The 26,506-nt window shown below is 39.1% G+C and overlaps 1 protein-coding gene and 1 pseudogene across 7 annotated transcripts in view; one reads left to right on the forward strand and one right to left on the reverse strand.

The window, feature by feature from the left end:
• ENOX2 (ecto-NOX disulfide-thiol exchanger 2) overlaps nucleotides 1-26,506 on the forward strand; it is a 348,995-nt gene that overhangs the window by 151,040 nt on the left and 171,449 nt on the right. For 5 of the 7 annotated variants that reach the window (XM_049873403.1, XM_049873406.1, XM_049873407.1 and 2 more), the window contains one exon: nucleotides 3,249-3,392. The exons of the other annotated variants lie outside the window; for them this stretch is intronic. Coding sequence is in view for 2 of the 5 variants with exons in the window: in XM_049873402.1 (XP_049729359.1) it covers nucleotides 3,249-3,392 (144 nt within the window). In the remaining 3 variants the exon portion in view is untranslated. The remainder of the gene's footprint in view (nucleotides 1-3,248; nucleotides 3,393-26,506) is intronic. 7 annotated transcript variants of the gene reach the window in all.
• On the reverse strand, nucleotides 12,445-13,705 carry LOC126069455 (ribosome biogenesis protein NSA2 homolog; annotated as a pseudogene).

Genomic DNA, 26,506 nt, shown 5'->3' on the forward strand with positions numbered 1-26,506 from the left:
CCCTTTTGATTTACTAGTGTGTTAATTTATTTAGTGCTGCCTTCAGGGAGGAATGAAACAATACAATTAAAGTAGTTGGGAAGTACTGGTGTCAGGATTTTGCTATTTCTCTTGCCCTTGCTCTCAAACTACAAGTATTTGGTGACTGTTGGGTCCTGGATAATACAAAATGTGGGTTTGTACTCATGGAGTCAGCTTGCTGAGTGGGATGTCCTCTCCTTGGTATGAGATCTTTCCCTACAAGAGGCAAGGCCCAAGATGGTGTACTGAATTATCAGGATTTCCATATATTTGGATCATATATGAGGTGGATAAGTAGAAAATACTTGAAATCTCAGTCTTATTTGGTGCTGAACAAAAATCTGGAGATTAGTATGAAGACTAAAATACCTAAATCCCAGAAGTTATCATCAGGGACTAAATAAAAGGCAAGGATGATTATAGTAAAATGTCTGTGACTGAATACCATTAGCTGATCAGATTGTTTTTCCTGGACTCCTTCAACTTTTAGAAAAACATACAAACAGCAACAGAAAGTTTCAATGAGTAAGTAAGGTAACGTATACCCTTGGCTCAGGGCAAATTCAGACCATCTCCTCACATTGTATATCTATAGTTCTAGGTATTGAAAATGGAAGTTCAAAATGATAGTACTAGCAGTTAATATTTATTACTGTGTACCAGATATGATGTAAATTGTTCTACATACCTAATCTCATTTAATCTTTTTAACAGGCCCCTAAGTTGAGTACTGTTACTGGCCTCCTTTTATAGATCAAGGCTCTGAAGCTCTATTTAATAAGGCAGGGAAATGGCCTAATACATTATTCTGTAAAATTATCAAATGCAAGACAAAATAAAAAAGACTTTTTTGATTAGCCATCATTAATCAGAATCTTCCAATCTCCGAGCATTTCTTTTAATCAAGCTTTTACTAACCTGCAGTATAGCACTCAGATGATGGCGATGCATTTAAAACCTAATTATTTCAAGTAATGTTCATATAATCAGCATCATATTTTTTAAGTTGTGGCATTGATTCTTGATTATCAGCTGTCACATCCATATTCTAATTACATGGGTTAATAGAATGAGTTACCAACCCACAACCCATTGAGTATTAATATATTCATTCAACATCTACTATGTGCCAGAAATGGGGTTAGTCACCAGAGATACAGTTGTATAAAAGAGAGAGACAGGCAGACAGAAAGAGATTCTTCCTTTGAGAAACTTACAAGTTTACAAGGAAGAAGTTGGTTTTAAATCACTTAGAATAATATAATAATTATAATTATATAAATGTATATTTATATAAAGCATATATATATGTGTTATATATAAATATATAACACAATCCTGTGGAGTGTTATCATTTCCTTTGTACGTATTATGAAACTAGGACTAGGAGAGATTACATGATTTACCAAAAGCTAGATGGCCCCTAATAATAACAACTCTCCAGCTAGTAAGGGACAGAACCAGGATTTGAACCCTGATAGGTTGGGCTCTGAAGCACATACTCTTCCCACTATACCATTCTATCTTCCATGGTACTTGTGTGGTCAGTGTGATATTGTAGCAAGAAGTGCCAAGAAAAGTTTTGGCATAGTACACTAACCATATTTGACCCTGGGACTACTCAGGTATAAGAAACCTCTTCATTTGTAAATGATATAAAAATCTAGTCTTCTTTGAAAATAGTCTTGGACATGATCTCAGTATTTTCTAATACACAGAAATCAGTGTTTGTTTCTTTAGTTCTAGTCATGGTAAGGATTTAATTAAAAAAAAAAAAAAAACAGTGCCATCAAGTCGATTCCAACTCATAGCAACCCTATAGGACGGTGTAGAACTGCCCCATAGAGTTTCCAAGGAGCGCCTGGCAGACTCAAACTGCTGACCCTTTGGTTAGCAGCCATAGCACTTAACCACTATGGCTTTCCAAGGATTTAATAAGACATAGATATGATACAGGGAGTGGCTGACTTAAGATAGAGAAGCAAATTTTCATTCATTCACTTAGTTACTCAGATGATATAAAGGAGGAATGTTTGACAAGTCCCAGAAGACACTTCATGGAGGTGTTCCAAGCAGAGTCTGAGAGCTGAAGAAAACAGTTCTTATTATGTGGGCTCAAAACATTAGCATGGGGGTGCTTTTTCATTAAGAATGATAACGTTAAGTCATTTTGTTAGAAGCTTAACATTCATTTTACCGGAACTCGACTGACCTTTTGCAACTGGATTCCAAGCTTTTTATTGACATTTATAACATTACCTCAAGAATCATAAAGCTATGGACCATAGAAAAATTGGAGGTTAAAAAGTGAGCCACGGCAGGCCAACCTAACTCCCCCTTTGATAGGATTAGAGAACCAGTGGATAAAAGGCTTAGGAGAGATGGCCCATCTTTGGGCTTTAACAAAGCTTTTGATTCCACATTTCATGAAGCTTTAATTGAAATATTTGAAATTCCAGATGCTGCTGCCAGAGGAGTAAGAAACTACCTCTGTCCATCCCTGGCTGAACGGTATAGTAGAGAAGGCTTTATTCCATTTTATATGGTGCTGCGGCAACTAGTAAAGTGAGCCTGCTTCTGACATTATTTGAAGAGGCTGGGATTAACACTACCCAAATCTGAGCTATAACTCCCCATCACTCCAGCAACTCAACAACCTCCCCCCTTGTGATTTCTATATCTTTTTTTTCTTTTTTCCTCAGTTACTGTGGAATTAGTGTTTACTTTTTGTGAAACCTCCACATTATCATTGGAAGTAACTTTGACACCAGGATATTTTAATGGTTACATCTTCATTAATTCAACAAACTCTACCATGAAGGTATGGAAAAATGTTAGGGGACAGGGAACACAAGGAGGCCAGGCTTTTTCAAAGAAAGAGTGGGTCTAAACCTAGCCACATTTAAAGAGGGGCCTGTCTCTTCAGGGAGGAGTTAGCAGAGAGAGTTAAAAGTTTGTAGCCAAAAATGTTAAGTTCCCACAGAAACAGAAAGGATCTTACAAATGACAGAGCCACTATCTTTTAAGAGCTTATATTTAAGTTCTGTACTTGTCAAGAAGATCTGTAAAAATGACAGAGGGCAGCAAATAGGCTTCAAGGAATTCACCTGTTACTCCTAGACTCTTAAGATTTAAAGGGTTTTCCACTAGTGGCTCATGTAACAAAATTTGGAGATGACTCAAGTCCTTAATGGAGTCTGGATTTTGGCTTTCTTTTTCTTCCTTAGGATTGAACCAGCTGCCCTTTGACCCTGCTAGCAACAACGAACCCTTGCAGTTTGGTGGTGCCAGTGGCCCTCTGGTCACAGAAGGCATCATTGAGAATGGAGGGGAATCGAGCAAGAAAAGAAAGAGAACAAATACTCCTTCAGGTAAGCTAGGTCATAATGCACTCTCTTAAGTCAGCGTTATTGAGTTAACATTTTCCCAGAGCCTAGTGTGTGCTGAGCAGTGTGCAAAGACTTGTAGGGACTACGGAAATGAGAAATAATCCCTGGTCCTCGAGGAATTCATGATGGGATGTTGTTGTTGTTTTGTGCCATTGAGGCGATTCTGACTCATAAGCATGTACATGAATAGCTCCAATAATAAGACAGAGTTGCATCCGTGCTATGGTAAAGGTGTATGGGAACGAATATAAGGGAGAATTTAATTCAGCCTTGGGGATCATGAAAGCTTCATGGCAAAAGTGACATTTTTTAGCTGAGCTTTGAAAAACGGGTAGACTTGAGACAAGGGAATATGGGGCAAAGGGCATTGATTCAGGCAGAAGGAACTGAATGAGTGAATGGTTTCACTGTACATTTCTCTTTGTATCTACATGTGGCAGAGGACCCTCACTTGTACTTCTAATGCAGATAGCTACATATATTTGCATCTCCCAAATCCCCTACCCCTGTTTCCCCCAATATACACTATGTATATGTGTGTTTTATGCCCCAGTAGCTCTGTTACAACAGCTGGTGAACAGATTTTTTAAATGCTCTGTAACAGCCAACTGAAGTTTTAGCCTCCTCCGCAACCCCACCCCACCCGCCACGTCCCATTGGTCTATCCTCATCTCAGATCTCTCTAACCGATTGCTTGATAATTTAAATGTTCTCCTCTGTGTTGGTTAGCTGTTCATTTAGAAATAGAACCTCTAGTATATAGAGACTGATCTGAGATTTGGGGATGGGGCTGATAGACATGCTCATGGTTGTTTTGTTTTTTACTATTATATTTACATTCAGCTTGTGACAGAGTGTGGCTCTTTCTGCTTGCATAAATCAAGATCGTTGTTAAACAGGAGTTTGGAAAACGAAAACACAGTAAAACATGTTCTATCTGGAGCCCTCAAGGAAAGAGTGATTGATTCTTAGAGAACTATATTTTCTAGAGCGTGGAAAGTCATAGAATATAGTCAAGAAACTGGTCTGAGTTCTAATCCTGGCTCTATCTCTCTCTGTGGCCTGGAATTAGTTGCTTAATATCTTTGAGTTTGACACTCGTCAAGTATAAAGTAGAAATGATACGAAAACCTACCTCTTAGGATTATTATGAGAATTAAATGAAATGATGTGGATAAAGTGCTGGTATTGTATCTATACACAAACCAAAACCAAACCCCTTGCTGTCGAGTCGATTCCAACTCATAGCAACCCTATAGGACAGAGTAGAACTGCTCCATAGGGTTTCCAAGGAGTGGCTGGTAGATTCGAGCTGCCGACCTTTTGATTAGCAGCCGTAGTTCCCCATAACTCTTAACCACTGCGCCATCAGGGCTCTTATCTGTATGCAGTAATCACTTAATAAATGGTTGCTATTATTATTATTATTATTGTTAAGGAGTCCCTGGGTGGCACAAATCATTAAGCACTCGGCTACTAACTGAAAGGTTGACAGCTCGAATCCACCCAGAGGCACCTCAGAAGAAAGCCCTGGCGATCTACTTCCAAAAGGTCACAGCCATTGAAAACCCTGTGGAGCGCAGTTCTACTCTGAAACACATGGGGTTGCCATGAGTTGGAATTAACCCGAGGCAACTTTTTTTATCATCATCATTATTATTATATGATAATATTATGAGCTTTATCCTTACATTTTTAGATTAAGCATTATAGATATAAATCATATATATATATGTATAAAACATGTATAAAACTTATCAGCCTCTTTAAGGCCTATATTTAACATAATTTGAACTTTGCCTGATCATTTAGGGGCATAATTGCAGTCATTAGTTATTGTACTGAACTATAACAGTCAGTTGTTTTCAGGGTTTACTGAGGAATATAGGCCTTTTACCTCAGCACTAAATTGTCCTAGACCATTAATGGTTTTTTAGTTATTACAGCCACATTTTATACTTGTCTTTTCTCCTTTCTGCAGTCTGCAGTCACTTCTCGTTTCTGTCTGTGTTCCTAGCAGCCCTTTTTTCTCCTTCTAATCAGTTACGAACTTTAAAAAAATTAATATTGGGGTGTTTTGTGAATCAGTTATGAACTTTAAAAAAATTAATATAAGAGCCAGTTCTTCAGGTTACTGTGTCAGATGAATATATTAAGAGTTAAATCATCTGTAAGTAGAAGGAACCTAACCATGGATAGAGTGCACAGCAATTTAGTATATCAGCTTCAAGACATCTATTTTAGCTGCTCTGAGACCTTTTTTTTGATTTCTTATTAGTTTTTCCACCGTGGTCCTGATAAATGACGTGTAATTTAGGATAATACCTCCTGAACTGTAGTTAACTTACAGGGTTGGGGGGGAGGGGGAGGGAAGGGTATATATGAATCTGAATTGGGAACTTTCTTCTGAGCATATTTTCTTATGAGCATATTCATTGAACACAAAGTAACTGCTACAAATATAGGATTTTAACAGGTTAATCTATAACTAACTACTTGCCATTGAGTCAATTCTAACTCATGGCAGCCCCATGTATGTCAGAGTTGAACTGTGCACCATAGCGTTTTCAATAGCTAATTTTTCCAGAAATAGACCTTCAGGTCTTTCTTCTGAAGTGCCTCTGGGTGGACTGGAACCTCTAACTTTTCAGTTAGTAGCCAGTGTGTTAATTGTTTGCACCACCCAGGGACTCATAACGTATAATTAGTAGAATCAGTTTGCATTCAAATAATAAATATGCTGAAGTGTTTTTAAAAACCTGCATGTTCTTTACAAAAGGTGGAATAAGCCCCTCGCACGTTAAATTAGCTCCCGTGCAGTCTTGTTTACACTATTTGCTTAGTGAACCCTTTCTTTGTAAGTAGTATAAAGTTAGCTCCAGCTCAGGTTAAATTACCACAAATAACAAATTAATATAATCCAAATTAATGAGATTTTACTGTACAAGAAGCGTCTTATAATTGTTCAGCTAGCACATTGTTTTATAATATTATTTTCTTCCTATGTTGTACTGAAAAAATGGAAGAGGAGAGATATTTTGTGAGTAGAAATTTCCCTCTTTCTTTGTCCCTATTCCCTACAACTTGGAAAGGAGGGAAGCCGGGGTTGGAAGTCTTTCTAAGAGCTACCAGCCATTTCAATTCTAAGCTGAGATAAACATCTAGCCATTATATCACTCCACCCTGTGACTCCTTTGAAATTCTTTCTCACTCCTTTCCCTCTCCTTTCTTTAACTGCAACTGAGGGAGGGATCTTTGCCTGCAGCTCCAGTTCCTCAATAGAAGTATTTTTTCTTCTTTTCCCATCCCTTTTACCCTGCCCGTTGTCTACAAGCTGCCTCTTTCCTTTTATATTAAAAGTGATTTCTTGAAGATCACCAAATTCATTGCTGTCAAGTCAATTCTGACTCACAGTGGCCCTATAGGACAGAGTAGAACTGCCCCATAGGGTTTCCAAGGCTGTAAATCTTTATGGAAGCAGACTGTCAAATCTTTCTCCTGTGGAGAAACTGGTGGATTTGAACCTCCGATCTTTTGATTAGCAGCCTAGCACTTTAACCGCCGTGCCAGCAGGGCTCCTCTGAAGATAACCAGTGACCTCCAAATTGTCAGAGTCGGTGACCTTTTGGCAGGTCTCAATCACTATCTTAGGCTGAGTTCTGTAGAGGAGTAATACCAGTGAAGTGTACATATAAATAGAGAGAGAGAGAGAGAGAGATTTACTTCAAGGAAATGGCTCATGCAATTATAAAGCTGGCAAGTCCCAAATCTTTGGGTCAGGCAGCAGGCTGCTGGCTCACAGGGTTGTGGGGCCAGTGAATCCAAAATATGCAGATCAGGCAGCAAGTTAAAGGCTTCTCACATCCCAAGAACTGGAAGTCAGCGGGGATGAGTATGGCATTGAAAGAGACAGAGAGCAAGAGTGTACCTGCTTTGCCAGATGCAGACCACACCCCCAAGGAAACTCCCCTTCCAACTGATTGGCTGCTCGTATCAGATCACAAAATGGAAGATGATATATAGTGTTTGCCAAGACTCTGAAGATCGTAGTCTAGCCAAGTTGACACAACATTAAGCATCGCAGCCACCTTGACTTCTCTGCTTAATCTGCTCGTAAGAACCCACTACCCTTTCTTGAATTCTCTCTACTTTTGCCTTTCTTGACAATACAATTTTCAGATTCTTCCTCTTCTGTCTCCTTAAAGTATTCTTTCTCCTTTTCTTGCTCTCTACTGTAAATGAGTGTACTATTATCCACATTTATAAGTAAAGAAATAAATGTTAAATAAACTTACTCAAGGTTGAACATCTGCCAAATGGTTTAGCTGGACCTCACACTCTAAAGCCTATTTCTATTACTATGCCATAGTTACTGTGGCTGTAGATATTAGGAATCTAGACCCATTACTAAAATGTGTAGTAAACTCTAGTGGCAGACTAGGGAAGCTGTGTTTATGTGAAAATAATACGTTAGAATAAGGTGAGGAGAGCTTGGATTTGATAATGTCTAGAATCTCTTCAAACTCTTAAGATTCCATGGTTCGCTCTTTTCACCTTTCTCTTCTGCTACTCTCCAAAACAAATCTATTTCAGCCAAGCTGAGCAGTTACCTTTCTCCCAACCTTTCTTGGTACCTTGCTCATGGTATTTGACTTGCCTGACTTGCTCTTCCTCTTCTTTCACCTGTAAAAATCCTGTCCAATGAACAGCATCTAGTATAATTCCCACTTTCTCCAGGAAGCCTTCTGGTTCATCCGTAGTTAGAAGTGCTCTTATACCTCTGAAACCTGAAACCCCTGGTTGTTATATTCATATAAATCCCTTGACACTGACCATTGACCATCTTGAATTGTTGGTCATCTGTTCCTATGCATGTGTTTTGGCCTTTCAACCCAGTAGGCAGTCTCTTACTGAACAGGCCCCTGACTCATGTATCTTTTCACAGTGATACAGTGTCTTGCATACAATAGATGCTCAAGAAATCTTTGTCGACTGGTCATGTAATTGGTTGAAGAAGTGATTTCCTTTTGTCCTAATAGCCTCTGTCATTTTATTTTCACTCCCAGGGTGGAGCTTTGTACAAAACTGAGCATTTGGTATCTGATGTTGATCAACTGACTGCCTCATTTGTCCCTAAGAATCACATCCCAGACATTCTTGGGATTATACCCTTAGAGAAGCCACAAATCAAATCTGGCCGCTTGTGAAAAGAACAGTTGGCCCTAATGGACCCTTTGCCTCTTCACCAGGTGAAATTTCATAAGCACCAAGGGAAACTGCTAAGGGGATTTTGGTATCCCCAAACTTGTCTGTGAAATAGATCAGTAGCCTAGATTAGATATTACTGCCATATCTGCCCGCAAATTCATTCTCTGTGGATCTGGCTGCTTTGCAGCTTTTATCTTAAGGTGAGCTCAGAGTTTTTTAGAGTGTACCTGCTGTCAGATTTTACCTTTTCCCCATGGAAATGTATCCTTGGTGATGTAGCAGCTGCACAAATTGTCTAGGATGGCAGTGAGTCTTCTTATTCAGATGGTACTCCATGGCAACAGGGCAAAAGATTGTTAAAAGTTTGTAAAATTATAGTATCACAATGCCAGGTTCCTCTCCCAAAGATGCCAACTGTCTCTTGGTTTGAGATCCACCTAAATTTGTAAAAGGAAAGATAGCGACCATCTTATCAAATACTTCCACTAAAGTGGAAGAATATGTGAGTCAGCAAGGCCAACCAGATGATGACTGAAGTCAAATATATTGTTTTAGCAACATCGGTAAACTAGTATTCAAAGAAGATGTCAGCTCCCTGGAGGAGTGGCAGCTAACCTGGGAGTAATTATGATCATCCATATGTGGACATGGTTCTATTGTCATTGTCTTCTCTTATAGGCCTATATGGAAAGATAGGTTTGTGCTTAAATATGTGATGCCCAGTACTAAGCAGTATTGCCAAATTTTATGTGAATGAGAATAGCTCAGTATGAAAAGAGGAATCTTCATTTTCCATTTGCAATAATGAATGAACCCCAAGAGTTCAAGATCTCCAGGAAGACCCTTTGATTAAAAAAATAATTTATATTGGTGTGGTAATTCTTTCCTTCTCTTAGTATATTTTCATACTCATCACATTTTATAGATGAGGTGCTAATAACCCAAGAGGAGAAATTATTTTAACTAAGGTACAATAGAATAACTAGAAATGTTATGTTAAGATAAGGACTTCCAGGAAGTATCTAATCTTGATCGTAGACCCCTAGCTCAGTTCACAAGATTTCCTTTAGAATTTCTGGAAATCAAAATGAAACTTGCCAATATAAAAGACAGTGAACAGTTCCAGCACTGCGAATGCTTAGGTTACTAAGAGGAAATGGTCCTCAGAGCAGCAAGGGGAGGTCTGATCAGACATAAGGAAGAACAGTATTGGAATGGTTATCAGGGGAAGTTGTTTAAACACACTTGGAAGAGAAATATAAAAATGGAATGAACACTCATCTGCCTGGGGGTGCTTTTGTTTTCTTTCTTACCTAGAAGAAAGGTAGTGAACCAGGAAACTTTTCTATGACACTTACAGCCCTTTGATTTACCTCAGACTCACCGGGCTGAGACTATTATTTCACATGTACTTTGAAGTCCACAAATGAAAGCATTGATTGTTTGTAAAGAGAGAAAATGTCACCATTTTACATCTTGGTGTGTGGTATTTCTAGCATGTCGACTGAATTATATGGCCAAAGGCAAGAAGAGCCTATTGTTCCTTCAGATGGAATTAAAGTAAGAAAAAGAGTAGACTAATAGCCCTACTCAGTTTTTTAGTCTTAGAACATTTTTATCTGATTACAGTTTCAAGAAATAAAACCATACCTTAACAACCAGAGGATCAAAAAAGTAAGCTAGCTTCTTTTCTTTCTCAGGTCCGATAGAAACTCAGTGTGAAATTTTTCATCTTCAAGGACTGTGGGAGGGAGGGAGGAGACCGAGGGTGGCAGAAAGGAGGCAGGATAGAAAAATAACAAATGCATCTCTCTTAAGTTGGCCCAACCCTTGGAATACCTTTGGAATGATTACGTAACTCCGTTGTCCTTAAATCTTGAGGAGTCCTTCCCTCAGTAGACATGAAGTAAACTGTGAGTCAGCCTCATGTGTTGGTAGTGGTGTTGAATCATAGTATTTTAGAGTTGGAGGTAACCTTGTCTCACTCTATCATTTTTATGAATGATGACAGTCCCCGAGAAGGGATTTGTCTAAAAGTCATGCAGATAATTACTGGCAAAACCAGAACTAGTTAGTACTAGGCCTGTAGGATCATTTCCAACTGGCTAGGGCTGTGGCATGTGATTGGTTCATTTTCATTGGAGAAAGTGTGTCTGTAACCTAGAAGTGCTGGCTTCCCCTATGCTAATAGTGTTGAATGATTTATGGCACTGTAACCCAGTGGTATATGAGGCCCCATATCTGTTACGCTTGCCACACAGAGGTGGGCATTCTGATCTCGAGATAGAAAAGGAGTCGGAGACTGCCAAACACCTATGAGGGGATTGCTTCTGTAGAGCTGAACTCCAGCAGCTCAGCAATTCATAGATGAAACTCTTTGTGATATCTGCTTACCTGGCAGGGAACAATTTGTGCCCCCCATCCTACTCCCCGCCTAACAACACTCTAGTAGTTGTCTCCCATCCAAACAGGGGAAGATTTTACAGTCATGTTTTGCCTGAGATTTAAACTTTGTTGCGTTATTTTGTCTACAGGATCCCTTTTAATTTCTTAATTGTTGGGTAAAGATTAGTCTGGAAAAAAAAAACAGTTTTAGGTTCAGTGAAACTCGGTTTCACAGAATGAGGATTCTTAGATTTTGGGAGGTGGTTTTCCTTTCCTATTAGCTTAGTAAACTTATGAAAGCAACTGTCATTCTTGTCCTTAGGGCCTGTAATGGCTCCCCTGGCCTTAATAAGACATGTAGTTGAAAAGAGTACTGAAGACTGTGGTTTTAGTTCTGGATTTACCCCTTAGACAATTAATTCTTTGACCTTGGGTAAGTCACATAAGCCTTTTTTTTTAAGCCTCAGTTTCCACATCTGTTCAATGGGGAAAATGTTTTGAAAACCATTAGATACTACTCTTAAGATTGCTGCTACTGCTTGTTAGGGTATGAGAATGTGAAGTAATCACAGTTTTTCTCCTTCCATTTCTGAATCAAACTGAGAACAAACAAAAAAAAAACTCATGGGAGGAACAAAATTTGACATCAGCTTTATGATAGGTAAAACTGGATTCAAGAACATGGCTTGAGCCTAAGGTCTAGTGAGGCATCCTACCATCTCCAGCAGCAAATACCTTGATACCCACCTGTGGGATAGATTGAGTCTGCAGAGCAGATCTCTTAACCTGCCAGCATCATTGAGAGTCATAGCCTGTGTCACACTTCAGTGAGAGCTAGAAATTCAGAGCAAGGTGAAACTGCAGGCCTGCCTCCAGAAGGGAGAGCCTGCACCCTGACTGAGCTCTGCGCCCTGCTCACTCTGTAGGAGAAAGAGAGTGATATCAGCTGGACGGCAATCGGATCTGAGAGCCAGAAAGTAGAGGGCCAGGTCAAGAAAGAGCACTTATTTGTACTCCAGTCTCACCAATAAGTCAATCCTCCCCCTAAGCCAGGAGCAAGTGAGGGTGGGGTGAAAACCCAGAGAAGTTTCTATAGTACTCTCTGTCCCCACCCCCACCTCACAAACAGAATGGAAGTTCCCTCCTTCTCATGGAAAGGTGACAAGTGGGACAAGAAACATCATACCTACAACATCCAACGTTGCTGCTTATTTTGAGTAACATGAGCTCCAAGAATCCTTAGGATATATTTTTTTAAAGCTGGGCCATTTTAATGTTTTTATAACATAATAAATAGTTCTCTTGATGACTGTAAACATGTAAGACTGATAGTATTCAGAAACATGTGGTAATAGTGGTTTTCCTGATTGGTTTGTAGTCTTCACCAATAGTTACAAGGAGTTACTTGTACAAAACTGCCATTGAACCAGTAAGACTGTATTTATGTATCCATGATTTTCAGGATTGTTGGTAACCTGGGCGTGTTGTTGTTGTTAGGTGCCATCGAGTCAGTTCCGACCATAGCAACCCCATGTACAACAGAAGGAAACACTGCCCAGTCCTGCGCCATGCTCACAATCATTGTTATGCTTGAGCCCATTGTTGCAGCCACTGTGTCAATCCACCTCATTGAGGGTCTTCCTCTTTCCTGCTGACCCTGTACTTTACCAAGCATGATGTCCTTCTCCAGGGACTGATCCCTCCTGACAACATGTCCAAAGTATGTAAGATGCAGTCTCACCATCCTTGCCGCTAAGGAGCATTCTGGCCGCACTTCTTGTAAGACAGATTCGTTCGTCCTTTTGGCAATCCATGGTATATTCAAAATTCTTCACCGACACCACAGTTCAAAGGTGTCAATTCTTCTTCAGCCTTCCTTATTCATCGTCCAGCTTTCACATGCATATGAGGCTTGGGTCAGGTGTACCTTAGTCTTCAAGGTAACATCTTTGCTTTTCAAAACTTTAAATAGGTCTTTTGCAGCACATTTGCCCAATGGAATACCTTTTGATTTCTTGGCCTGTGCATATTTCTCCCAAATAACCTTGCCTCCTTGTGTCACAAGGCCCAACTCACTCACATTCACCTCAATGACAGTACCTTTGGTAGTAGCACGCAAAGTTGTATGCAGTGGGAATGAGGAATTCTTCTTTATGCCAGGTATCAGCAGGTAACAGATGGCTTTAAGTTCAGGATATGTTACATGAGCGTTCTTGAAACATAAGCCTGTTGGTCTGATGAATCTTTCATATTTAGGTGGTTTTCATGTAAAGCCATGCTTTCTTTTTTCTCTTTCCTGTTCCAGTAACTTTTAATACTTCTGATTCTCTCTGAGCACAGACCTTGGGCAGAGGGACATCCCATTTTCCTGCTTTCTCTTTTCATTTTTGTTTAATCATGTTGGAAAGTACTTTAGTCGGGACTGCCCCTGTCTACCCAGCAGATAGGCAGGTACTGCCTCTTGTAGAACTTTCTCAAGATTCTTTTCTTTGCCGTTTCTCTTTTCATGCACCTTGATAGTCTTTTTCATTTGTATTTTCTTAGCTTGGCACTGTTTATTACAGAGCTTAGCCTTCAGATCAGTTATCTTTTTTGCCTTTGGAAGTTCATGAGCCTCTCGACTTTTCTTCTTTCTCTTTTTCTCATAGTAATACAAATGATAGAAGCTTACTGTGTAACTGAATATATTCATTTTACAGCATGGTGATTGGCAACAAAGCTGCCAGGCGCAGTCTTCGAGGCTCAAAGAAGTTCTCAATTTTTGGGTTTCTGAGACCCATGAGCCTACTCCAGCCAGCCTGTGACAGGAAAGCAGGATTTAAAAAAAAAATAGGGGAAACTGTCACTGACAGCCCATGGCGAGGTATAAATAAATAGGATTGTCCTAGTATATGTGCATTACATTTAGATTTTTACTTCTAAGTATATAAAATCAAGACAAATCCCAGAAGAAACCCAACCTCATGTCGTTCAATTTAGCCTCAAATTAGTATCCTGCAGAGAAGAGATACTGTTTTAATGAATTTCAAACACAGAATACCGGTGCTGCCATTTCAGCATTGTCATTCACATGGAGTTGCAAACTCTACAGCTCTTCCTTCCTCTTCCATGACACCAAAGCATAGCATTATTATTACCATGAACAATAGCTAATACTTATAGAACACATACTATGTGCCAGACTCTGTTCTTGGTCTTTCACACATATTAACTTATTTGATTTTCACAACAATCCTGTGAGATAAGTAAAATTATTATCTTCATTTTGCAGATCAGGAAACCTAAACACAGAGAAGTTAAATAATTTCTCCAAATAATAAATGGGGGAGTTAAAATGCAAACCCAGGCAATATAGCCCCCTGGAATCAATTAAATCAGAATGGAGATGGGGGTCAGGGATCAGTGTTATTTAAAAGTACCCCAGATGATTCCAATATGCAGCAGGATTTACATATGTAAACTGATGCAAACTTCACTATCAAAAACAAAAAAACGAGGGAGGCAGGATAACATAGTTGATAAGAATCCTGGCTCTGACCTTGGACAAGTTATTGCAGTTCTTTGAGCCTCAGTTGCCTCACCTATAAAGCAAGCATAATAATATCAAGTTTATAGGGTTGTTTTAGGACTAAGTGAGAAAATGAATAAATAGTGCTTAGTTCAATGAATGTTTATTGAGTCTTAATAAGTAGGAGACATTGTGCTAGGCATTAAGACTATAGCTGTGAATAAGACAGACTCCAACCCTGGCCTTGTGAAACTCATAGTCTAGTGGGAAAGATAGTCATTAAGCAAATAATTACACAAATAATTAACTATTTGCAATTATACCGAGTGCTATGAAAGAGTGACTACTACTCATAGTGAATACTCAGTAAATGATAGCAAATATTTGCTGAATGGCTATTATGTGCTGGCATTATGCCAGGTAGAGAATCAAGAGCAAGTACACAATTGGGAGGGAGAATAGGGGCATTTTCATGGAATCCTGTCAGGGCAGGGTGAGGTAAAAAAAAAAAGCCATCTGCTTTCCTCTGATCAATCAAGGAAGCTTTGGGGAGTAGGTAAATTTTCAGAAGATGCTCAGTTCAGTTCATTGGGAAGAGAAAAGGTCAAGTTCAGAATGTGCCTTTTTCCCCCGAAATTAGTTTCTGAAGATCAAGTATGTCTTTGAATGTGAGAGGCACCCCCACTATGAGTGCCCTTTGTATCTGGCAAGAGAGAAATTTTAAGAGGGTTGTGTGGCAAGCAATGGGGACCAGGCTTTTCCTCTGAGATGAATACTCAGTGCTGAGTTTGCTTCAGAACTTGGCATAAAGTCTGAGCAGGCAACAAGTCATAACTATGTACTGTTTTCAGATGCTGATTTAAATATCATCTCATACAAATATAGTGGTCCTGTTGGCAAGCTATTTTCTAATCTGGTCTTTTTTATTCCCCTCCATAATTACCCTGATCTAGGATGAACAGCCTGAGAAACATTGACTAATGCATCCTAAATTATCTCATCAGGGTAACCATAAGATTTCAGCTTCTCTTGATTTTATGCCAGGTCTCTGTTAAGCAGTTCTTAACAGCATTAGGTGTGTACAGAGGGGACTATAGATCTTCCAGGCTAGGGTTTGCATCAATTAAGACTGTTGTCCTTTGCTGTGGGGTGCCACTCTCTCTGTGGAATAGTCTGCAAAGAGGGAGACACCTTTCACTTGTTGTCCTCTTGTCAGACAATCAGTGGCTGAGAAAACTTTGTGTTGAAACTCAGACTGCCAAGAAGTGTTCTCTGCCTTGATCTGAAGAACTTGATTTCCTACCTTTTGCTCCAGGCTCCTGTCTGATGAAGTTAAATGCACTTTAGGACTTAACACACCAATAGGTAAAAGTCTGTTCACCGTACTTATGTGAAGAAGGTCCTATTATTACTCTCATTTTACAGATGAGGTAAGAGAGATCCAGAGGCTAAATGGCTTACCTAAGATTAGATGGCCGGTAAACTGTTCAAACCCAGGGTTTTAGCTGATGAGTCCTGTGCTTTTTGTGTTGCGCCCCACTGCCTTCTAAGATTTCTAAAGAAGGTAGTGAGATGATCTGAGCTGTACAGTCTTTTAGAAGATACTCTAACCAAAGTGTTTTTTATCCTGAATTGTAAAGGGGCAAAACTAGAGTTGGGGTGACAAGTTTGAAGACTTTGCAGTAGCCCAGGGGAGTGCACTGGTGTTACAGGAGTAGGGGTGGAGAAGACGGGATAGATACAAGAGACTCAATGGAGGTAAGTCGTCTAGAACCTTTAGGGCTTAAAGAATTAATTATAAAGCCTGGAAATGAAAAGGACATTAAAATCATCAGGTCCAGTCCTCTGTCTTTAAGCAGAGTATAATTATCTCTACTTTTATAGGTGAGTCAACTGTGATTCAGCCTAAATGACTTACCCAAGGTCCCCAGCTAATTTGTGCAGAAAGGCACTGGAATGCAGAACTCCTGCTTCCTGGTGCTATCCTCTCTCCACTAAAGCCTGGGATCTCCCAAATCTATTTGATAAAGTTGTTTCTGCCATGTAGATTCTCTTGCCAATCCTGTATGTATGGAAAATCACATCTTCTAGATTTTTCAGAGCAGTCCCAATGTCACATGCCCTATCCCATTGTCCCCTAAAGTACAAGTGCATATGGCAAACCATGATTTCCCAATTTTAAAGTCAGAAAATTTAGTCATCCCTTCTATAGTGGTTGGCAGCACAGTTCTTGATCTGTTATCCAGGTAGACTCCAGGTGTACTTTGAGGGAAAAACAGGGTAGCAGGACACACCTGTCTTACAGCTGTGGAACCTAGTATGTGCTAAAGGGAATGTGAATACGGTGTAAACTCTAGTCATTCTCAGCATTGTGTCCCCAGCTGTCTTCTGGTATGACATGCAGAAAGCTTAGCCACTTTGGCATGTTTAGTTGTCACTTGAAAGTATTTGGTTACACAGAAAGAGGTCTGGAAAAGTTTTTCTGTCCGGTGTCTATAAAAGGAGATGGAGCTTCCTTTGGCACGCAGAAAATCTCTTAAATTCCCCTTCTTATTCTTTAGGTGTGTAAAAACTAGCTGTATCTAAGAAATGAAAAGTTTACTAATCAAATTAAAAAAACAAACTCTCATGACAATATTTAGTCTATTTAAGGAGCCAGTTTGGAAACATTCTCAAAAGTAAACAATTACAAACAAATAATAGCTAATCTGTTTATTCAGCAAACATTTATTGAATGCCTACTATGTGTCAGATGATATTAGATAGAAGGGTAGATGACTATGCTAATTTCTAGCAGAAGCTGAGAGATGAATAAGACCTGACTGTGGTCGACAAGGTGCCTACAACCTAGTAAATAGAGGTTATTTCCTTCCATTGATGAAAATCACATCTTTAAAAATCCTAAAGGGGCTACATTTACTAGTTTTTAGTTAGAGTTACTGAGTTTTTTTTTTTTTGGTTAGAGTTACTGAGTTTACTTGAAAGCAATAAAACTGAATTCACCCTCATTTAATCAGTCTCTATTTAATCAGTTGTTGTTGTGGTTATTAGGTGCCATTGAGTCGATTCCGACTCACAACAACCCTATAGGACAGACTAGAATTGCCCCATAGGGTTTCCAAGGAGTGGCTGGTGGATTTGAACCGCCAGCCTTTTGGTTAGCAGCCATAGCTCTTAACCACTGTGCCACCAGGGCTCCATTTAATCAGTACCAATACCTATTTCCTGATTTTTTCTCTCAGCAGCCCCACTATTATGCTCTGTTTTCAGGACAAGCTGATGTGAGCGTTCAGGTAAGCAAAAAGAACAAAGAAAAAAATGCAGTATCGTTTTTCAAAATTTCCTTTGTCCAAGAGTCAGATGACACCTTTGGGATATGAAGTGGTGGCAATTATTTTTGGTTTGGGTTTAGAAGATAGAAATAAGAGAAAACAGTGAGATTGGGGCTTAAATCTGCTGACGCCTTAAATGTCCTAAAGAATGACATGTTTTTCACTGAGAGAATGTTCTGGGGTGATAATTGGCTTCCTGTTGCAGACTGAACATGACTTGAGAAGAAAATGCCTCCCCTAGATTGTGAAACAGGCAGTGTTGGTATTGTATTTTTAAAATTAATTCAGTAAACATTTGCTCCGATAGTTAGATCCCATAGAGCTTCATGCTGAGGGTACGTTTTTTTTCTGTGTGTTCAATTTAAAAGTTTCTTAAGAGTTGTTGTTGTTAGGTACTGTCTAGTTGGTTCCTACTCATAGCAGCCCTATGTACAACAGAACAAAACACTGCCTGGTCCTGCACCATCCTCACAATTGTTTCTATATTTGAGCCTATTGTTATAGCCACTCTGTCAATCCGTCTTGTTGAGGGTCTCCTCTTTTTCGCTTATCCTCTGCTTTACCAAGCATCATGTCCCTCTCCAGGGACTGGTCCCTCCTGATAACATGTCCAAAGTACCTGAGACAAGTCTCATCATCCTCGCTTCTAAGGAGCATTCTGGCCATACGTCTTCCAAGACAGATATGTTCATTCTTCTGGCAGTCTATGGTATATTCAGTCTTCTTCCCCAGTACCATAATTCAAAGGCATCAATTCTTCTTCACTCTTCCTTATTCATAGTCCAGCTTTCTTAAGAATAGATCAGCTTAAAAAATGACTATGAATATTGGACTGATTGTCTTCCTCCCCTCTCTACCCTACTCTACCCTCTCATCCCACCAAAGCTATATTTGAGATTTAGACCGAGCGGAGAAGTTAAAGCATCAGACCTTCAAGGATAGCTCTCTAATTCAGAATTTCATCTCTCTACACCCTGCCCTCTCTGCAACACACATAGTAACACCACTTCTCAGAATCGTTCTTTGAAAGGATCCGGCTTTCTTGCCTTCCAAGAGAGTCCCTGAGTTATTTTTGCAAGTTAATAGCAGCCCAGTAATTCTAACCCCTTCTCTGTGGAGCAGGTGCTCAGGTCTTTCAGATTTCTTTGGCCATTCTTGACTAGTTTTCTTCCAGGACAAGAAATTGTAGCCGTGAGCACCTCCAGAAGGGCCAAACAATCTCCATAGAAGGGTACATGGCTAGAGTGAAGACTTAGCTGGGAAAAAGAAAAGAATCAGAGCATGTGGCAGGGTGAGGAGGGCACTTAGAGATCATTGAGTCCAGTGGTTCTCAACCAACATGCCTGAGGGCTGTGTTCACATTTGTATGTTTGGCACTACAGCAGTGATCCTTGGAGTGGGAGGTGGCTGGGAGCATGTATGCCTATTGGAGAAGCTTATAAGAAATTTTGCTAGGGGAAGGGCATGTGTGTACTTTAATAGAGCTATAATCCCCACTCCCTTGCCCCGTTTTAATTGAATTAAGTTTCCAAACATCATGCAACAGTTCAGTGGCAGGACTGTGCCTTGATTCCAGGTATCCTGACTCCCTAGCTACTCTTCTTTTTCACTGTGTTCTGCTACGGAAAAAGGGAAAGAGACAGGAAGTAAGACAGTAGGTGAGAAAGGAGGAAAAGGAAAATAACTGCCTGTGGTGATGTGCCTGCCTTCACTATTACTTAGTCCCCCAAAAGTTTCAAATAGCCTGGGCTCTTGACTTCAAGTCCCAGCCAGACTACCTTTCCAACCCCATCTCCTACCAGACACCCACCCGTGAGCTCTATTACAGCAACACTGAACACCTTACCAGAATATGCCCTTTGCTTTCAATCTGTTCCCTTTACCTGGAATATCCTCTTCTTTCCCTTAGCCAGGCAAACTCCAATTTGAAGATGAAAATTATTTACCATAGCACAGGGTACTTTATGCGAAGATATTGGCAGGTAGCTGCTTTAAGCTGAATAAGTATGCATTGATCTTCCAAAATTGTCATCTTATTTGAAGGAAACCACTGCCAAGGCCCAGTTCCAACATGACCACCTCTACCATTAAGCCTATCTCGATCTCCCAGTCTGAATTAAATTCTTCTGGGTTCAAATTAGCATTTTGTTCCTCTTGTAGCACTTACTATTTCTTTTTCTGTATGTAGGAATTCATATTCCTATGTATAGAACTGCCTCATAGGGTTTCCAAGGAGCACCTGGTGGATTTGAACTGCTGACCTTTTTGGTTAGCAGCCGTAGCTCTTAACCACTACGCCACCAGGGTTTCCTGTTATAAAAATAGGAACTTATATATACTTATAAACTCATGAAGGCAAGGATCATGTCTTACTCATCTTTATATCTCTTTCCTGAGTAAATTATTCTTATTTCCATAGGATTTCTTTTGTTGAATTCAGCATAGTCCATACTAGATTGTCGATTCTCCAGTGACAGAAGCCTTGTCTTGTTTATTCATTCATATATTCATTCATTCCACAGATACGCCTACTGTGTGCTAGCAGTGTTTCATGTGATAGACATGTAGCAGTAAATAAAATAATGTCTGCCCCTGCCATCATAGAGCATATATTCTGTGGGTGAGAGGGAAAACAAGCAAGTGTGTGTATACACACACACACACACACTTTCAGATAATTAGGTACCAAAAAAAAGCAGATTAAGAGGATACAGAATGAACATGGGCTGCGATTTAGATAAGGCGATCAGGAAAAGCCTGAGAAAGTAACATTTAAAAAGAGCCCTTGTCTTTCCTTTGCAACACTATCCCCAACCCTATCTCAAATCCTCCCCCCACCTCCAGGTAGCTAGTACGAAGCTAAATCTAGTTTATTGACTGTGATACTTACTGACTTTGACAGCATTCTTATGAGGTAGTAGAGTAAGAGTCAGTATTGATTACTGGTTAAAAGCTTGGGCTTGGGTTAAAAGCTTGGGTTCTGGAGTCTTAGGCGTAGAGCTGCCATGAAGTAGCTCTGTAATTTTGAACAAGTAACTAGCCTCTGTGAGCCTTAGTTTCCTAAATCTGTGAAATGGAGAAAATAGGACCTACCACATTGAGGATTACATGAAACAATAGATGTTAGATAGCTTATATTGAAGACTACATGAAATAATGAGTGTAAAACTGTTCAGGGATAGAGAGAGCCATACATGTATCAAACTCTGATATATATCAGAGGAAGCATGTCATATCGGTGAGAAATGTAGACTTTAATAAATGGAGTTGGAAAAATGGTTATCCATATGGAAAAAGATGAAAATAAATCATATCTCACACCATATACCAGATCAACTAAGAGTATAAATGTCAAAAACAAAACTTTAAAACTCCCAGTAGAAAATGTCAGTGAATATCTTTCTAACTTTGGCATAGTGAAAGATGTCTTAAGGCACAAAAAGAATTATAAAAGATTGGTCAATTTAACTATATTCAAATGTAAAACTTTGCTTATCAAAAAACGCCTTAAAGAATGAGGAAAGACAAGTTACAATGTGGGAGAAAAATGTTCACAGAACACAACTAACAAGGAAATAATACTAAGAAAGCGCAAGCCATTCAATAGATAATGGGCAAGAGACAGAAAGGGACGTTACCAGAATTGAAAATAAGTATGGCCAATAAACTTACGGAGAGAGATTCAACATCATCATTAATTGGGAAAATGAAAATCAAATCACAATAAGATACCATTTTATACCCGATTGCTTAGCAAAAAGTAAAAAATGGCAATACCAAGCAGCCTTTCTTAACTGGGATTCCTGTAGAAAATAAAGTGCTAATGCCCTAAGGCATCCATTCTTTGTAGAGATTTAACTTCTGTCCTATGCATCTAGAATGGTACTAGTTATAATACCATCCTCAGGAAAATTGAGGAAATAATCACTCAAATCATTTTCTGTGTTCTGTAGTTTAAATGAGGAAACCCTACTGAAAAAAGCAAGTATTGGCGAAGATATGGAGCCACACAATTTGTTATATATTACTGGTAGGAATATAAATTGCTGCAAGCACTTCGGAACACATCTTGGCATTTTCTCCTAAATTTAGACATCCATATACCCTATGATCCAAAAATTCTACACCTAGATAAATACTCAAGAGAACCTCTTACTCATAGGTAGCAGATGTGTACAAGTATGTTAATAGCAGCACAGTTCACAGTATAAAAATCTAAAAAAAAAAACAATAAAAATCTAGAAACAACCTAAATCCCCATCAGCATAAAAAATAAATTAGTGAATTGTGGTATATTCATATTGTGGAATATTATACAGCACTCAGAACAAATAAACTGTAGCCACACAAAAAAATATGGATTAATCTTAGCAATATGGTATTAGATGAAAAAATAAGTCCTAAAGATTACATGGAGCATGTTGTATTTCTACTGTTCAAAACTAAAATAAAAAATATAATTTTGAGATTACATATAGGTATAATGAAACTATATAAAAATAAAAGCAAGGGGGTAATGAACACAGAATTCAGGATGATGGTTACCTGGACTGGGAGGAGGCCCATGGTGGAATGGAGGTGGAAGGATCCCTATGGTTAGATGTAGATTATTGCCAAGGTCTTAGGTTTTCTTTGGAGTTGTAGGTTTGCAGCTTCTTATTACATTACTAAAAATAACTAACTATATGGGATCAAACTGACAACAGCAACTCAAAAGATTAGATAGGAAACCAAGGGGGCAGTGAGTTTATGTTAATGGAGGAAGAGCAACTCAGAAAAGGAGGGTGAGAATGGTTGCACAACTCAAAGAATGTAATCAGTGTCACTGAATTGGATGTGTAGAAATTGTTGAATTGGTCTATGTTCTGTTGTGTATATTCTCAATGACAACACCAAAAAATAAAATAAATTATATTAAAAAAAAAAGATTAGCAGGTGGACTTTGTGGACCTTCACAAGTGACACCATAAGATGAACACAACACTACTTATGTAGTATTTTAACTGGGATTACATAACGTGAATCTAATCATGAGAAAACATCAGACAAACCTGAAATGAGGAACATTCTGTTACCAAAAAAAGTGACTTTATTTTTTAATGTCATAAAAGACCAAGAAAGGCTGAGGAACTGTTCCAGATTAAAGGAGACTGCACTGAAGGAAAATAAATGTTATAAAGGACATTGCTGGGTCAAATGACAAAATTATAATAGAGACAGTAGATAAAGTATTGCACTGATATTAAATTTACTGAAGTTGGAAAAAACACTAACTAAATATCTAGGGGACCAGTGCTGAGAGTGTGTCCTGAACCAAGCATCAGGGTTAATCTAATTTTATGCACCTTTTTAAGATCCTAAAATAAATAAATGAAAAATAAAGTTCTTAGCCCAGTGCTTATGATACAAAATAAGGCTAGGTTGTCCTTACCAAAATTTCTTCTATCTCCTCCTCCTTCTCATTTTTACTTCTGTCAAGCAATCATTATCTTTTTGTGCCTGGGAATTAATACTTAAAAATATTTAATTTGCATGAGGTCACCCCAATGATTGAGAGAATTAGGTTCAAAATTTAAGAGTTCCAGAGCTTTCAACCTTTGAAAATCCTTTCGACCTCATTCACTGAATTGTGCGTTTTTTTTAATGAAAGTATTCTGTGCATGTACTTTTAGGATGTTGCCAACACCAAAAAGCTTTAGCCTCTACATATTCTGACTTTGGTACTCAAAATCATAATAGTATATTAATCTAATAGTGGCAGATGGTACTGAATTAGGGCACTCTGCTAGAAGATTATAGTGTGTGATGAATGGGTAGTTAGAGAAAAAAAATTATGCTCCTAGCCTGGATCTGTTAGCTATGATTATTTATGTATTAGACCTTACATAGTACTTTCTCTTCATCCCTGCTACAAACATTCCTCTATTCCCACTATCAAAAGTACTGAGCTATAACTTTTTAGGAGAATACATTTTTAATAGTACAATGGGGGGAAAAAAGACTTGGAAGTGGTAGTCTGATTTCAGTGTTTTTTTTTTTTGTGTGTGTGTGTGGTGGAGAGTTCAGTGCATTAAAGGAAAAAGAAAACTGAAGGACTAGAAGAAGATGAAATTGTATTAAGAGAGAGAGAGTGAAGGCAAGATAGAATAGTGTAGGGGGGAAATTATAGGAATTTGAAGCCAGAAGACCTAGATTTTAGTCTAAACTCTGCTCTGCCTTCATCTCATCGTTTGACATTAGGCAAGCCACTTACCTTCTCTAAGTCTGTGTTTTCTGAGATAAAATGAAGTGACTTGACTATATATGTGCCTTAAAGCATGAGCATCTTAAAATTGAAGACAAACGAGGGGATGTTTACTTTTAGGAAGATGAAGTAGGGATACTTTTCCCTATTTTATATATATATATATATACCAAAATCTCACTGCCGTCAAGTCTATTCCAACTCATAGTAACCCCATAGGGTTTCCGAGGCTGTAAATCTCTATGGAAGCAGACTGCCACATCTTTTCTCTCTCAGAGCCACTGGTGGATTCGAACTGCTGACCTTTCAGTTAGCAGTTAATTGCTTTAACCACGATACCACCAGGGCTCAAATAAAATACAAGTATATACAAATATATGGGGCAGTTCTCCTCTGTCCTATAGGGTCACTATGACAGCAATGGGTTCGGTTTTCTTTTGTTCTATTCAGCCAAACACCACAGAAAAAACTGTGCCCCTACTGACACCCACTTCAGGCCAAGCAGGAAATCTAGACTTCTACCTTTATGAGGAAACCCTGGTGGCGTAGCGGTTAAGTGCTACGGCTGCTAACCAAAGGGTCGGCGGTTCGAATCTGCCAGGCGCTCCTTGGAAACTCAATGGGGCAGTTCTACTCTGTCCTATAGGGTTGCTATGAGTCGGAATCAACTCAATAGCACCGGGTTTGGTTTGGTTTTTGGTATCTTCATGAGGCTCTAGTGAGGTACCTTAACACCGAGGTGTTAAGGTGGTATCAGTGAAGGCAAAGTAGTGACGCCCCATTCTCCAACTGTGTTAGGGGAAACCATGTGGAAACCTGGATTTCTATTCCCCTGCTCAGCAGATATGAGGCCCCCCTCCCTACTGGGGTGATGTGAGAGGAATCCTAGTGGAGATTCATGACTATCATCACCCAGATGTAACAAGGCCATTCCCACAAGGTGTCAGTGGAGATGACATGAGTAACTGGAACTCCCACACCTGCTCATCGGTAAGGAGGAGTTGACCCCCCTCAGAAGTCAGTGGAGGCCAAGTGGGAAATCTAGACTTCTACCTCCACCTAGCAGTAATGAGGCAGAAACTCCTGACCCCTGCCAGAGAGATGTTAAATGAAGCCAACTAAAACAGAAGGTTGAAATGAAGTCCAGAGTCTAATACCCAAAACATTCAGGTTTCAGTTAAAAATAACCCATCTTACCAAGAACTCAAGCTCTCAAACTTAATGAAGAAAAGACTATCAATAAATGCCAACACTGAAATGACAAAGATGTTAAAATTATCTGACAAAGATCTCAAAACAGCCGGTGAAAATATTCTTCAGAAATGAAGAGGAAATCATGACATTCTCAGATGGAGGAAAGTTAAGAGAACTTCTCACCGTCAGACCTACCCTAAACTAATGGCTAAATGAGTTTCTCTGAACAGAAAATAAATGATACAAGAAAGAACCTTGGAATATCAGGAATGAAGAAGTAACATGGTAAGCAAAAATATGGGTAAATAAAATAGGGTTTCCTTCCACTCTTGACCTTTCTAAATTATGTTTGATTATGAAGCAATAATTATAACGCTGTTCAGTGTGGTTCCAAATGTCTGTAGAGGGACTATTTAAGACAATTGTAAATTGTTGTTATTGCTAAGTGCCGTTAAGTCAGTTCTGACTCATAGTGACCCCACGTACAACAGAATGAACACTGCCTGGTTCTGCGCCATCCTCACAATCATTGCTATGCTTGAGCCTATTGTTGCAGCCACTGTGTCAGTCCATCTCGTTGAGGGTCTTCCTCTTTTTCACTGACTTCCTCTTTAATCTACCAAGTACAGCATCCTTTACCAGGGACTGGTCCCTTTGATAACATGTCCAAAGTATGTGAGATGAAGTCTCGCCATCCTTGCTTCTGAGGAGCATTCTGGCTGTACTTCTTCCAAGACAGATTTGTTTGTTCTTGTGGTGGTCCATGGTATATTCAATATTCTTTGCCAACACCATAATTCAAAGGCATTGATTCTTCTTTGATCTTCCTTATTCATTATCCAGCTTTCACATGCATATGAGGCGATTGAAAACACCATGGTTTGGGTCAGGCTCATTTTAGTCCTTAAAGTGATATATTTGCTTTTTAACAGTTTAAAGAAGTCTTTTGCAGCCAACTTGCCCAGTGCGATGCATCGTTTGATTTCTTGACTGCTGCTTCCATGGGTGTTGATTGTAAATCCAAGTGAAATTAAATTCTTGACAACTTCAGTCTTTTCTCTGTTTATCATGATGTTGTTTATTGGTCAAGTTGTGAGGATTTTTGTTTTATTTATGTTGAGCTGTAATCCACACTGAAGGCTATAGTCTTTGATCTTCATCAGTAAGTACTTCAAGCCGTCTTCACTTTCAGCAAGCAAGGTTGTGTCTTCTGCATATTGAAGGT

Source organism: Elephas maximus, chromosome X, assembly GCF_024166365.1.
Source record: "Elephas maximus indicus isolate mEleMax1 chromosome X, mEleMax1 primary haplotype, whole genome shotgun sequence".
Taxonomy (NCBI): domain Eukaryota; kingdom Metazoa; phylum Chordata; class Mammalia; order Proboscidea; family Elephantidae; genus Elephas; species Elephas maximus.